The sequence below is a fragment of the Biomphalaria glabrata genome, chromosome 2 (assembly GCF_947242115.1).
Source record: "Biomphalaria glabrata chromosome 2, xgBioGlab47.1, whole genome shotgun sequence".
Classification (NCBI taxonomy): domain Eukaryota; kingdom Metazoa; phylum Mollusca; class Gastropoda; family Planorbidae; genus Biomphalaria; species Biomphalaria glabrata.
Genome location: NC_074712.1, coordinates 23,777,594 through 23,792,480, shown reverse-complemented (window position 1 = coordinate 23,792,480; position 14,887 = coordinate 23,777,594). Strand labels below are relative to the sequence as shown.

General features: G+C 36.3%; 1 protein-coding gene across 10 annotated transcripts in view; it reads left to right on the top strand.

Annotated features, from left to right (window-relative positions):
- LOC106052483 (ankyrin repeat and fibronectin type-III domain-containing protein 1-like) overlaps positions 1-11,809 on the top strand; it is a 76,292-nt gene extending 64,483 nt beyond the window's left edge. For all 10 annotated transcript variants that reach the window (XM_056019703.1, XM_056019700.1, XM_056019701.1 and 7 more), the window contains 7 exons: positions 525-635; positions 722-940; positions 2,075-2,241; positions 4,292-4,413; positions 4,555-4,740; positions 4,916-5,016; positions 10,725-11,809. In XM_056019703.1, coding sequence (XP_055875678.1) covers positions 525-635; positions 722-940; positions 2,075-2,241; positions 4,292-4,413; positions 4,555-4,740; positions 4,916-5,016; positions 10,725-11,588 — 1,770 coding nt within the window. In that variant the 3' untranslated portion in view covers positions 11,589-11,809. The remainder of the gene's footprint in view (positions 1-524; positions 636-721; positions 941-2,074; positions 2,242-4,291; positions 4,414-4,554; positions 4,741-4,915; positions 5,017-10,724) is intronic.
- The last annotated feature ends 3,078 nt before the right edge of the window (positions 11,810-14,887 follow it).

The following is a 14,887-nucleotide window of genomic DNA, read 5'->3' as shown; positions in this document are numbered from 1 at the left end:
GGAATGCGTGAATGTAAAAATAGTATAAATGGAGCTATCAAAACAGCTAATCGACTTACATTCATTTTTCAGCGCGTGGACATCCCATGATTTCAAATTCTCGAATTGTCGATTAGTTCGTGGTTTTCTTTGCCGGTCAATAGAAGCTTTTTTAAAGTCAGTGTTAGTTGTTACTATTGCACATTTTTAAGTCATTATTACAGTTAATATATATAACTATGAAAATAGTAAATGTCTTCTTAATTCCTTTAAGTTGATTGTGGCATTTCAAATACATAGTGTCTAGGAATTGCGAATAAAAACATTTTGGTAACTTTAACTTCTGCTGTTTTGATCTTTAAAATGGCTTAGTTGTCCTAGGCTTAAGTTAAGAAAGAACAGGTTACATTCTCATATATTTTATCATCCATGGCAAGTGGAAGAATTAGTGATTATATATTATGAGTGGTCAGAACCAAGAATTATATATATAGATATGATTGATTTTACTTTTTTGAAAAGCCTGATTGATATTTATTTCACAGATTTCCTGTATTTGGGAAGAAGTGAAAGTACTTAAACAGGACATGGAAAGGACCAGTAGTGCAGGTTCAACATTTAGATGCAAACTCTTACAAGCTATTATTTCATTACAGGTAGACACCACGATCTTCATTACTTTAGATAAGAAGTCAGTAAGATTGTACACCTGTCTTAACAATATTTATTGTTATCGTCGCAGAATTGTTTAGGAATAACAGATTTGGGTCAGATTTTCCACCGCCCATTGAGAGATCAAAATAACAGTATTATTTTTACGGTGATCAACAACGTGAGGGATCCTAAGCTCATTACTTTCAGCAGTAGTAAATGGGTCACTTTTGGAAAACTAGCACGAAGGCAAAGTCTTTCTTCAGCTGACTCTACAGATGCTCACACGTTATTACTCAGCTGTGTTCCAGTAAGTATTTTTTTTTCTTTTGATATTTCTTTATAGTAGGATTCAGTTGATTAATTCAAATATATAATACGATCAATAGAATAAAATAATGGCTCGTCCAACAAACAAAAAAGCGTAACATATGAAGTCTGTAGAAAAAAAAAAGATAATGCATTTGTAGCGTTATCCGAAGATATTAGTTTGGTATGTCTGTCTGTCCGACAGTTTGCCCATTCCTCTGTCATGATTAGATTATTTATTTGTTTTAAAGTCTTAGAGTGCACTCTGTATGCACTTATTTATACACATTAACAAAATTGAATATGCCTTGGTATTTGTTAATTATAAGTACTTATAAGTAGTACACTGTTTTCCCATCATTTCTGCTTAAATTTTGAGCCAAACGCCATTAAGTCTAAATCAAGGAGAAGGATTTTGTGTCCAGATGACATGAATAAGGACCAATTAAGCAGTCTTAGTCTTAGTCTTAGTCTTAGTCTTCACCAAGCCTTCTGTTCGAAGGTCTCCAACAACTAAAGGATCAAAGGACTAAAGACTAAAGACTTAAGGATCTAATCCTTTTGGCGGAGTCACAGCTTCTTAAGATGTTTACGCTTTCCCTGTCGTGGTCGCCGAAGGCCAAATACAAAAAGGAGCCCTTCGTATTCCTACAATGTGCCACCACTAACGAGAAGTCCAACAGCTCGCAACGCCCCTGATGAAAAGTTTGTGAATTGTACAAGGGTTTTGTCTTTGAGTCCGAAGATTAATGAGGAGTGCAGTATTCCACGTGGCTACGCAACCCCAACTGCGACTTACATATTTTGTCTCATCCAGCGCATACCTAACACTTTGGTCAATTTAAATTCTCTTTCGTCGTTTACGTCTATCCTCAGCAGTAAATTTTCATTTTCTATTTCATGTCAATTATTGTATTAAAGTGAAAAAAACTAATGATTAGTTCAAGATTCAGTATGTTCACGTTATAAATCTATTCTTTATGAGATCCATGATACTTTCCTAACTGAAATTCAAATTCCTCCAAGGGTTTCTGGTGATACATATTTCAAGTAGTTGTTCTAAAAGTTGTATTTCTTGGAAATGTTTTGTTGTTGTTTTTTTTTGCTAATTATTTTTTTTAAAATTCTAAATTAGGAAATGATATTGTATAATCAAGTAAGTCTCGAGCCATTGCCTAGAGGTCTCTATTTAGGTTACGTCAAACTTCAAGCATCAGTCGATGTGCTCAAAGTAATGGTGCCTAATAAGAGTCCCAATTGTGTGCCGCATATCAAAATACGAGATCTTCCTAATGTTTCCAGGTTAGTGAAAACCGAAGGTACAGTAGAATAGTTATGGAGAATATATTGATAGTCTGTGGCTATTTAACCACGCATGATAGTGTAGCTAATGTTAAATATATAGATAGTCTGTGGCTATTTAACCACGCATGATAGTGTAGCTAATGTTATAATATATAGATAGTCTGTGGCTATTTAACCACGCATGATAGTGTAGCTAATGTTATAATATATAGATAGTCTGTGGCTATTTAACCACGCATGATAGTGTAGCTAATGTTATAATATATAGATATTCTGTGGCTATTTAACCACGCATGATAGTGTAGCTAATGTTATAATATATAGATAGTATGTGGCTATTTAACCACGCATGATAGTGTAGCTAATGTTATAATATATAGATAGTATGTGGCTATTTAACCACGCTTGATAGTGTAGCTAATCTTATAATATATAGATAGTATGTGGCATTGGCATAGCCAGGATTTTTTTTCGGGGGTTTGATTTCCCCCCCCCCAGGGCAAAAACAAATATGTGTCTGCGTGTGTGGGTGTGTACATAATTAATCTTAATTACATTTTGACACTACATTCTTTCGAAAGACGTTTATTGTACCTTAGAATAGGTTCTTCCTGGAGTTAGTGGGAAAATTGTAGACTCTCCGCCATTGCCAGCAAGGGGGTCTGGGGAGCGCTGTGAGCTCCCCCAGCATGTGACAGAGCCCCGCCGCCAAGCACTATTTCCGGTATTAAAAGCCAACAAAATGCATATTCTGACGTATCTACAGTGCATTATTCTACTATTAAAAAGTTTTATTTTAAAAACCTTATGTACTATTCTTACTGACTTAGATCCTCCCACGTCGTTCGGCGCATTGAGCGGCAAGCTGTTTCCACAAAATCTGTCACTGGCAATGTCTGAAGCCTCTTTCTTCCCATCTGCTCTGAGGACCTCAATGAAAGTGTAGCGCCAAGTTGTACTAGGATGTCCCTGCTTGCGCTTTCCTCGTAATGGCCTCCATGTCATCGCAACTCTTATTATGCGTAATTCATTTTGTCGGAGAACATGTCCCGCAAACCACATGCGACGCTCTGTCACAACCTTATTAAGGGGTCGACTCCCAGTTCGGCAAAGGATTTCCTTGATTGAGACCCGATCTCTATAACTGACTCCTAAAATCCGTCTTATCCATCTTTGTTGAGTCACATTTAGTCTTTTTCAATTTCGGCAGATGACTATTCACTGCACTTTATTAATGGAGCCCAGCCACTGGTAGAAATTTGTAACCTCTATGGCTACGCTCTTGAAATTAGGTGACTGTAGTTTGCTTTAGATTGTATATCAAAAAGGGAAGTTTTATCGTCAAAATCATCTGTTGAGGGTTTTCAAAACCCCACTATCTACGGTCATAGAATTTGGTGACTGTAGTTTGCTTTAGAATAAAATCGAAGCGAGAGGTTTTCAAACTCAAAACTCTCTGTATGAGGGAGTTTAAACTCAAAACCATCAGGAGGGGTTTTAACTTTTAAAAAAGCTCTCTGGAGGAGGGGGGTTTAAACTCAAAATCCCCATTGGCTTGGCTACGCTCATAGAATTTTGAGTGTGTAATTTGCTTTTTTTTATATTGAAGAGGTAATGCTTAGCTTCAAACCTACCTGAAAGGGGTTTAAACTCTAAACCTTTTAGGCTACGCTCATAGATTTCTGAGTGTGTAATTTGCTTTTTTTATATTGAAGAAGTATTTTTTAACTTCAAATCCCGCTGAAGAGAATTTTAACTCAAAACACCATTGGCTACGCTCATAGATTTGTGAGTATGTAATTTGCTTTTTTATATCGAAGAGGTGGTTTTTAGCTCTAAGCCCCGCTGAAAGAGGGTTTTAAACACAAAACCCCTCTTGGCTGCTTTGGGGAAAGTGATGGTTTAGTGTTAAAATCTCACTTAAAATAAATAAAATCAAAGCAAAAAATCAGTCACTAAATTCCGACCCCCCCCCCCCCCTGCGGGTATGTGGCTATTTAACCACGCATGATAATGTAGCTAATGTTAAAATTCTTTTACATTCTAGAGAAGAATGGGAGTGGCTACTCAAGGCTGATACTGGTCTAGATGTTGACTATATGACCAACACACAAAGAAACTTCCAAAATCTTTTAATGGATGCAACTAAAAAGCTGTTTACTTATCTAGGTAAAATGCTATTTAAAATATATAATGGTATTGAAATGTCAAGTTTATATTCGTTTTAATTATACAACAAATTTAACGAAATTTGTGAGATTGTTAGATAATTTGCATCAGAGTATTTAAAATGTGCAATATTTGTAACAGACTTACCAGAGTCAACCACTGCAAATCACAGAATCTATGATCTGGAAGTTCTGGAGTTATCACCATCTGTTGCTATGATTCTTATTTTACCATCTCTGGAAGACATTTGTCTAGTTCCAGGACATCAGGACACTTTCACCAAAAAGCCAGAATTTTGTTTCTTACCTGTACAGATTTTTGAATCCAGTAAGCAAAACTAGCTTTAAAAATATTGATTAAAATATTGTTCTCAAGTTACTATTGTTAACAAGTTTAATAAAGTAATAAAATCTTAGTGAACATTTGAAGATGTTGAATACAGAAATAATATTTGTGAATGTAATGAACTAAAACTAAAATCATCCTCTATGTACTAACACAGTTCACATGCACGCGTACCTGCCAGAGTTTGTCTCTCTCTATGCACGACTGTCAGCAAGAGTTGAAATGGATGGAGTCTTGGCTCAACAAGAACATAGAGAGGTGAGTGAAAGGTGGAGGATACTCTTTATTGTAGACTTTTAGTGTTTTTTATTTTTTTAAGGAAAAGAGTTTCAACTTGGTATGTTTTTATCAATGAAAGACAAACAGGAGGGTCAAATTGAATTTCTACATATCTTTTTACTGACATATAAATATTTCTCAGACTATATGCTGGTTTTTTTTTTTTGTATCCGCGAATGGAAGGTCCTGCATTATAACGCGAGATAACTCCTCCTACTGGAATACAAAATTGAAAAGCTGTGCGGGTATATCTGAACAACTCCCACTCCATTTTAGTTGATAGGTCCATCACATTTAGGTCATTGACAGACAGGTGGCCACAATGGACATAAGCTTAATGTCAGCATATTGACACTCTCTAGAGGTCACACATGACGAGAGAACTGAATTTGTTTAATTGGTTGTATATCTTAATTAGGGGGCTGGACTTCAAGCCACACCTCTACACTGGTAACCGGGAAATAATTACACTCATCTACTTGAAAATCTCAATAACGGGGCTGGACTATAAGCCACACCTCTACACGAGTGCCCATTTTGCTTACTTGGAGACTGGACTAAAGAAGAACACTCACCTACATGAGTGACCTTTTGCTACACAGAACACAGACCTACATGAGTGACATTTTGCTACACAGAACACAGACCTACATGAGTGACCTTTTGCTACACAGAACACAGACCTACATGAGTGACCTTTTGCTACACAGAACACAGACCTACATGAGTGACCTTTTGCTACACAGAACACAGACCGCGAGATTCTGTAGCCCAGATAGCAAGTAACTAATTATGTTGTAGATAAAAGTACAAGGCTTAGATGTTAGTATATTAGCGTAAAAGACACTGACCATTACTATCTTTAGAGGGAGAGGTCAACACCCCCCCCTACTCATTTATTTATTGTTTTAGACCTTGACACTAAATTTATTGATAGACATTGCCATTATAAGCCAGAATGGATAAACGCAACGTGCTAAGACAGCATACTGACACTGTCAATAATACTGTTGAATTACTTGTCCTAACATGTGAACTTGAATAGTGCACCAGTTTTAGGCTACTTACGCTATGTATCAGGCCAGGACGCATCACATATGACACTCCTAGGCCAACTAGCGTGACCTTTTGTTACAGATACCACGATAAAATCAGTAATAAGGAAGATGTTTCTTACAAACGTTCTTGCACAATAAAAAAAAAGATGTGCATGTGTGTAAGTGTGTGTGTGTGTGTGCATTTTTGCCTTGTATTAAAACGTTAAGAAAGAAAGCTACTTTCATTTTTTAATTCTATTAACTTATTATATAACGGAAAACCTTACAGTCAAGTTTATTAAAATCACATAAAAAAAATTGATCTGAATTATCACATTTAGATTTAGCAATAAAAGAAAAAAATATGCTGAAATGTTAAGAAACACTTGACCTCTATAACCACTAGCGGATCCAGAACTTTGGAGTGGGAAGGGGGGCGATTTTTTTCCAAACCCTAACCCTAATAACCAGTAAACCCTAACCTTAAGCATAAACGCGTCTTTTATATATATATATATATATATATATATATATATATATATATATATATATATATATATATATATATATATATATATATATATATATTATAAAGTACAATGTAAGGTGTATGTATGTATGTTTCGAATAGAAATCAAAACCGTTTGACCAATCTTGATAAAACTTGGCATAAATGTTACTAGGGTACTAACTGGAACCGTGAGGTATGTATAGTAGCCCCTTAAACAAACTTTGCACAGATAGTTTTTTACTTTAACACATAAAAATTACAAAATATAGTCTAGTGATTTCATTATTTTAAAAAATTAAGCTTCAAATTTGTCCTTCAAAAGCATTTTTACATAAATTCGTTTCTTATATCTGCTAATTTAAAAGTCCTAACGTACATTCTTTTATTAGACAACACTGAAATGTTACACATCTCTAATCAACTCTATTCCTATGTCTAATTCAACTCTTAGATGATAGAACTTCTATTCGCAAAGATAGTTTTATACTTTAACACATGAAAATAATAAATATTGTCCATCCATGTCATATTTTAATAAAATTAACATCCAAATTTGTTTTTCTACATTCGTTTGCTATAGCTGCAAAGCCGTGTTGAAATACATTTTAATAGTTCCATTCATGTATCGCGTACACCTTTACATCAGTGAAAACACACTGTGATTGGACAGGCAAATGAGGCTCTCTATGGGTGATATTAAATATACTAACATCAAATAATTAATAAGCTTATTGAACCTTAAATTCAATCTTAAACTGATAGATCAAGAATGTTTAGTGAAAGTAGATGTATTTTACATAATTTAAACAAATGAATCTAAGTTTAATCTAGGTAAAATCTATATTAGACTCTAGATCTAGATCTCAATATACATGCAAGCTAATCTTTTTTTTATGAAAAATGGATTTAGGTCGATTAGCTATTTTAATAGCACTATTCACACTATTTTTACATTCACGCATTCGCTTTACTTATAACATTATTATTTTATTTAATTGTTTCTAAATATTATTACAGCTTTTAGAGAGCTACATTAATGCGTATAGAATGCTCAGAGCGCTATGGTCCAATCACATTTGTTTCCGTGCTGCCTTTAGGTGCTAAACTCGAGTCGGGTGTCGAGCCTCGAGCCCCCTTCATAGGTAGCCAAGCCAAGCCAAGTTCAAGCGTACTTAGCCTTTCGACCACGCTTCCCACAAACTATTCGTATGCACTTTATCAGTGACACACATATTGAGACCCGCGGACCGCGGGTAATATAGGGCGAAGCCCCGACGCCAAAAGCGTTAAAGTGTACGGGTATGATAGAGCTACATGCTTGACTGACAATGTTAATGTTTTAATTTCTTGCCTGACCACTCAACATTATTGCGTATGCCCTAGGAAAAAAAACGCATGATGGTCATCATTAATATCTATACCTACTATACTAGGACTACATGTGTAGGCCCTCTACCTCTATCTGACCAGGTTGTTAAAATCAGTCGGACACACAATATTTTTTTTGGTAGTGAGTGTTGATGAGTTTTGTCTTCTAGAGTTGGTTGTCCTAGTGCTGTTCAATCTATACAACTGTAGATCTAAACATAGATCTCAATAATAGGCCTACAGACTACAATTTAATCTATGCTTCGGCACCATCTAAGGCTGAAGCTATTAATAGGTGATAATAAAATATCGTTTGCCGCAAACCTTTGCATATTGACCTACAAACGCTTCTGATTCCAACAATCAACACTAACAGCCACTATCAGTATTAACCCCTTGATTCCAGCACCAGGAGTGGACCGTCACCTTTAAATTACAAGCCTGATGACCAGTTTTTTGGTTTGAAATACATGAACGCATCCATCCATCCCCAATACATCCCCCCACAATACATCCCCCCACAATACATCCCCCCACAATACAAGCCAGATTGCACTCGTCCAACATAAAGTGAACTATTTTACATTGACCATCCCACACATCCGCTTTACACTTGGTGGCCTCGTATATACACACACACTCACACACACACATGTTATTAGATTAGTTTGTGATAGACCTATCTGTTAATAAATCCAATTAAGCTTTCATTCATCAATCAGTAACAAAGTTTAAAACAATAACGTAAATAAAAGAAAACAAATATAGAAATATAGTTTGTTTGGATTGTAATGTTATTTAGCAGTTTGGCACATTTTTCAGCAACACAAGCTATTTACTAGACATGTAGATATCTGGCTCCGGCCTATACGACTATAGCCTGCTCCGGACGGATATCAAAAAGTGCTATCAAGTGTAGCCTTACTCCTAAAAGTGTTCATCAGTGTTTCCTAAACTTTAAATCACTGGCAACCCCTAGACCAAAAAACAACAACAACAAACGTTTGCGTCTCTTGAGTTCTTGGGGTTTGAGAGAGACGTCAACTCCCACAAAACTCCCACGTAAATAGTTTAAGAATTGAATGAAAAATACATGAAACTTAAAGACACAAAAGTATTACACATTTTCAGGTTTTCTCTTTCCATATATGTTTACACTATGTTTGGAATCCAAAAGTTAACATGTTTAATAGTCTTTTTCGGAAATAAGGTTTCGTTGATAATAGTCTTTTTCGGAAATAAGGTTTCGTTGATATTGTAATAACTTAAGGGAGGCAACTCGACGAGACAACGATGTTTATTCACGGGACATCACAACTACATCAAACAACATCTGCCTTGAACACAGCCTCTTCATATCAGCTCTAGACTTGGGCGGAACATGTTCTATTCTTCTTCATGTTAACATCCTTCTAAGTCTAGTCTCTTACAGTGCGCACCTTCTCAGTTGAGTCTCTTACAGTGCGCACCTTCTCAGTCTAGTCTCTTACAGTGCGCACCTTCTCAATCGAGTCTCTTACAGTGCGCACCTTCTCAGTCGAGTCTCTTACAGTGCGCACCTTCTCAGTCGAGTCACTTACAGTGCGCACCTTCTCTAGTCTAGTCTCTTACAGTGCGCACCTTCTCAGTCGAGTCTCTTACAGTGCGCACCTTCTCAGTCTAGTCTCTTACAGTGCGCACCTTCTCAGTCTAGTCTCTTACAGTGCGCACCTTCTCAGTCTAGTCTCTTACAGTGCGCACCTTCTCAGTCGAGTCTCTTACAGAGCGCACCTTCTCAATCGAGTCTCTTACAGTGCGCACCTTCTGCACTAGCTTGGATGGCGGTGGCAGGGTTATAACAATATTTTGTACGTGCTTTTTTTTGGATTGTATTTTTCAGGAGATAGATGTCCAGAGACAGCAGGTTTTTTTCCAAGGGGGTTTCGCCAACAAGCGTTGAAGAAACACAGGTGTGCTTAATACATAATTGCATTTGAACTGGCACAAGTATCCAGTACATAACTTACAGTATAAGAACTGTTACCAGTAACCAGTACACAAAATATAAAATGAAAACTGTCCCCAGTAACCAAAACAAAACATACAAACAATGTAAACGAAGTGAACGAACAATGTGTAGAGACTCGCAAAGATGGACTTCTCTATGTATAGCAATGCTAAGTCAGGCACTGCCCCGCTCTCAAATAGTTTCAAATGTCGTGTTTTGATACCCACTTAGCTAACTTCCGGTGCTACAGATTGTCTCTCTATTATCGTCTCGTCATGTATACATTTCTTTCAATACGCAACGGTTTTTTATAGGCGTACCCTTTGTTTTAAAATAATTTTAATCTACATATTTATGCGTTATCACTTTGTTTTATGCAATATGTCAAAATCCTTGTTTTTTTTTAAGTTAATAAAGGACGATAGTATTTTTAATAGTTCTACGCAATCTTAAAAATCTGCAATTACACTATTACAAAAGAAGTCGACAAAAGTCCTCATATTTCTTCTAGAGTCTGTAACTAAAATGGTTTCATATTGGTTAGCTCGTGGGCTTCAATGTGACCTTGTGTGTAACTGATCTGTTAGGAGTATGAGAGCAAATTCTCTATTGACCTTGTCTGACTATTAATCGTGGATGAATGCATTTACCAAAGTTAAAAGATCAAAACAGCTTTGCTGTGTCTTTAAAAATCTATGACTGAATAAAGCTATTTAATTCAAACTTGAAAAAAATTCTGCGGCTTTAATTATTAATTTCATATTTTGTATTAATTGCATTGCAGGCCTTTTCTTCGGAAGAATTACAAAAAGCTAAGGAGCAGGTTCAACAGACAGCAAACCTTCAACAAACGTTAGACCGAATTTGGAAATGTGCAAGATGGATACGAGACATTACCACGTACGCCAGAACAAGGGAGAAAAAGTCAGGCATTCTTCTCTCCCATTTATTCTCCACTGGTGTTCAGGGAAGCCATGTTTCTACACTCAATGAAGCTACGGTGAAAGCAACCAAACTACACCTTCACTTCTCCTCCTCCTCCTCCACTAAATCCTCTTCAAGAAGTGTTGGGAAAGACCAAAAACGTATTGCTAAATTCTATGACCCGAATGAAGAGACGCCCCACAGCACGGAGAGCATTAGCATTGGGGAAGAAGAAAGCTACACTCCAATTCAATACGCTCTATCGGCACCACCAACCCCTGTCAGTCAAGCCAACTGTCCACATTTAACACCTTCCTCATCATTTTCATCAACATCTTCATTAGCGGAATCGTCCTTGGACTCAGGTCAAGACTTATCGTATGCAATTATAAAAGTGCATGCTTTGTATGATACAGGACTAAACAGAAATGTTAACATCAAACTTCATATTACTGAGCAGACAACTTCTCGAGACATAGTCAATCTGGTTGTAAGACATTTGAATTCTATTGTACAAACAAAAGGAAAAGGTGTTTTGGCCTATTCCGAAGATGTTTTATCTGACTTTTGTTTGGTTCTTAAATACCAAGGACATGAAAAGGTTTTGAAAGAAGACTACAAACTGTTACAACTTAAAAGTCAGCTTCAGAGAGCTAAAATCTGTGTTATGATGATAGAATCTTTATTTTCAGAAGACGAATTGGGGCAGGCAACTATTGTATAGAAAAACATAAACATGGTATATGATATTTCACATAGTTTTTTTTTTAATCTTCTATATGCTGCAGATGTAACTATGATTGAGTGTCTCCAAATTTGGAATTTTTATCGATTTTTAACACGAAATGTACTAAAATGACATGACTAGAATTCCTGCTCAAAATTCTGCCATAAAGAAATTTAAACTGTAAATATAAATGAAATAAATGATGTTTCATTGGTCTATGTAGTTTATTTATGAAGATTGTTGAAAATTACTTGTGATGCTCTTCTAACTATTGTATTCACTACAAATAATTCTTTAAGAGCTCACTAGTAACTAGAAAATGATTTATTATTTACACGAATGCCATTAAAATTCCGTTATCGCTTTTTCGGGGAGTCATCGTGGCGTACATCTTGTGTGATCGTGTCCAGCTAACAAGCAATGCGTCTGCAGCGTCACTTGACCTGTATGGATGGTATGAGACATCTAACAGCACTACCCCAGGGCATTATGTCAGTTTTCTTTCTGAATTTCGTCGCAGGTCAAAAGGCAGTTTAAGATATTTTTTTTTTTTGCACAATGAACAAGGGTAATAAAAAGACATAGAAACTTTCTGGATATCAGAAACTAACTACTACTAAGTATCGAATAGCACAGCCATATCTTCCTCAATAACAAATGTACCTTAAAGTCATTATTACGTGTCAGAAAAAAAATCCACAGACATTGTTGAGAAAGTCTTTATACTTTTTTGTTTTCTGTGGTGCATTCTTTTTCACACTTTCGACACATTTTTTTCACCAATATATCTGAGCTCCCTTACCTTTGTTGTTTGAAAGTAGAATTTAAAAAAACGGTTTGCACCTTAACTGTGAAAGCTGTGGAATATAAAATCAAAATTTTTTATAGTTTTTTTTTAGTTCTTGAGATTGAAACATGGCGACAGATGGACCGAGAGACCACACAAAACTATGAGTGGGTTTTCCCTGAGACCGATAAAAAGGTAAGAATGCAAAGTCACTAGCGAATCAGGGGGGGGGGGGTCGGTCGGTCCCCCCCGCTCGTCCTATCCCCCCCACCCAAAGGGGAAGCGGACGAATTTTAATAAAGAAATCACACAATATTTTTATACTAATTTATTACTTATGTTAATAATATATACTAATTATTTATATTTCAACATATTTTTAGATTATTTCGCCCCCCCCCCCCTTTTGAACGTGGGCCGATTTGGCGGGATGAGGAGGGGGGGGGGTGATATCAATCCCGCCCCCCTCAACACACCATAAACTTTTAAGTCCAATTTACTTGTAGAAATCACAGTTTGTTAACAAAATCAATTCAACATCTATATGATTCAAAATTGTTTAAACGATCGTTCCCCTGTTTGCCGATTTGGTGGATGAGGGGGGGGGGAATACATCTACTGCCCATCCCACCTAAGCCCTTTTAGTGGAAGGGGGCGGTCCTATTTCTATGGAGAAATCATAGTTTGTCAACAAAATTAGTTGAATTACGATATAATTTGTATATTGACAGCCCTCAGAGTTGGGGGCGGTCATATTTTAATGGAGAAATCATCGTTTGTGAACAAAATTAGTTGACTCTATATAATACAAGCTACATGTTGATATTTGAACCCATTTGTATATTATCTCGCACACCGACTCTAATCTCAAATTTTATCATTAGTAAATATAAAATGAAAAAGGGTTGTGCCAGATGAAATCGCCCTCCGCCCATCGAACAAACCAATACTTTTTCTTTTGTATTTTTGTTAGGAAATCACAAAATAAAACAAGGTTACGAAAGACAGTTTGTGTGGAAACACAAACTCAAAATCGGCCCCCGAAGTGGTCCACCCAGGCAGTCTTCAATATTTTCAGAAAGAACATCCGAATGAAATTATATCAAAGACAAATGAGAGATAGAATGTCAACAGATCTTGTGTAGTGCCCCAACAGTCCCGCAGATCAAAGGATAGGTGAAAGTGAATGTAAAGTTAGATGTGAACCTGGCCTAACTAGTTCCCCTTTCAGACCTTGTGGTCTATAGGGCAGATGATGTAAAGTTCATCTGTTTTTGTGGCCTACGCTTAACGAGGGTGTCATGTAGCCAGGACAACGACCAACCGCCTTTACTTGTCCCCAACTAATGTCAGGTATCCATTAGAGCTGAGTGGACTCAGAGGCACCCAAAGATTTCAAAGTTGAAAATCCCAGTCTTCACCAGGATTCGAACCCGCGATCCCTGGTTTGGAAGCCAAGCGCTTTACCACTCAGCCACCGCGCCTCCCCTGGCCTAACTGATGTCTTATAATTGATCTAATTGTTTTGTTTAATATCTACTAATTTGTAGTCATTTTCAAAAATTAAAAATAAAACATGAGTGGTCAAGAAATTACAATTCATTTAATTTCTACTACTTCTTCTTCTTCATCGTTCTCATTGTTATGTTGGAGTGTTCATATGACTAGACCAATACATGAGATGAACTGCGCAGTGGTTTCCAAATCAGGGAGCTCTCCAATAGTTTTCTTTCTATTGGGGTGATTTGGGGCCAATGTCTTATACGGGCCTCTTGGTAGAGAGAGCAGTTTTGGAGGACGTGGTCGGCATTTTCTGGTGATACTCCACATGGGCAGATTTTACTGGTTCCAATTTTGAGCTTCCGGAACATGTGTTGTCGCATTCTGTTGTATCCGGTCCTGAGTCGAAAGATTAGACGTTGGTCTTGTCGGGATAGTTTATAGTAAGCGTCATCTTTCTTGTGATTTGGATGAGAGCTCGTCCATTTCTCATTTATTTTATCTACAATTAATTTCTTCATTTCTTCTGGATAGAGTGCAGAGTTTACTTGTGAGTTTGTTCTCCCACTCTTGGCGAGTGTGTCAGCCTTCTCATTTCCTGCTAGTTGTATGTGAGCTGGTATCCATTGAATAACATTTTTTTTGCTGTTGTTGTTCAACTAATTTGTAGTCATTTTCAAAAAAATAAAAATAAAACATAAGTGGTCAAGAAATTACAATTCATTTAATATCTACAAATTTGTAGTAATTTTCAAAAATTAAAAATAAAACATGAGTGGTCAAGAAATTACAATTCATTTAATTTCTACTAATTTGTAGTCATTTAAAAAAAATAAAATAAAACATGAGTGGTCAAGAAATTACAATTTATTTAATATCTACAAATTTGTAGTCATTTTCAAAAAAATAAAAATAAAGCATGAGTGGTCAAGAAATTACAATTCATTTAATTTCTACTAATTTGTAGTCATTTAAAAAAAATAAAATAAAACATGAGTGGTCAAGAAAT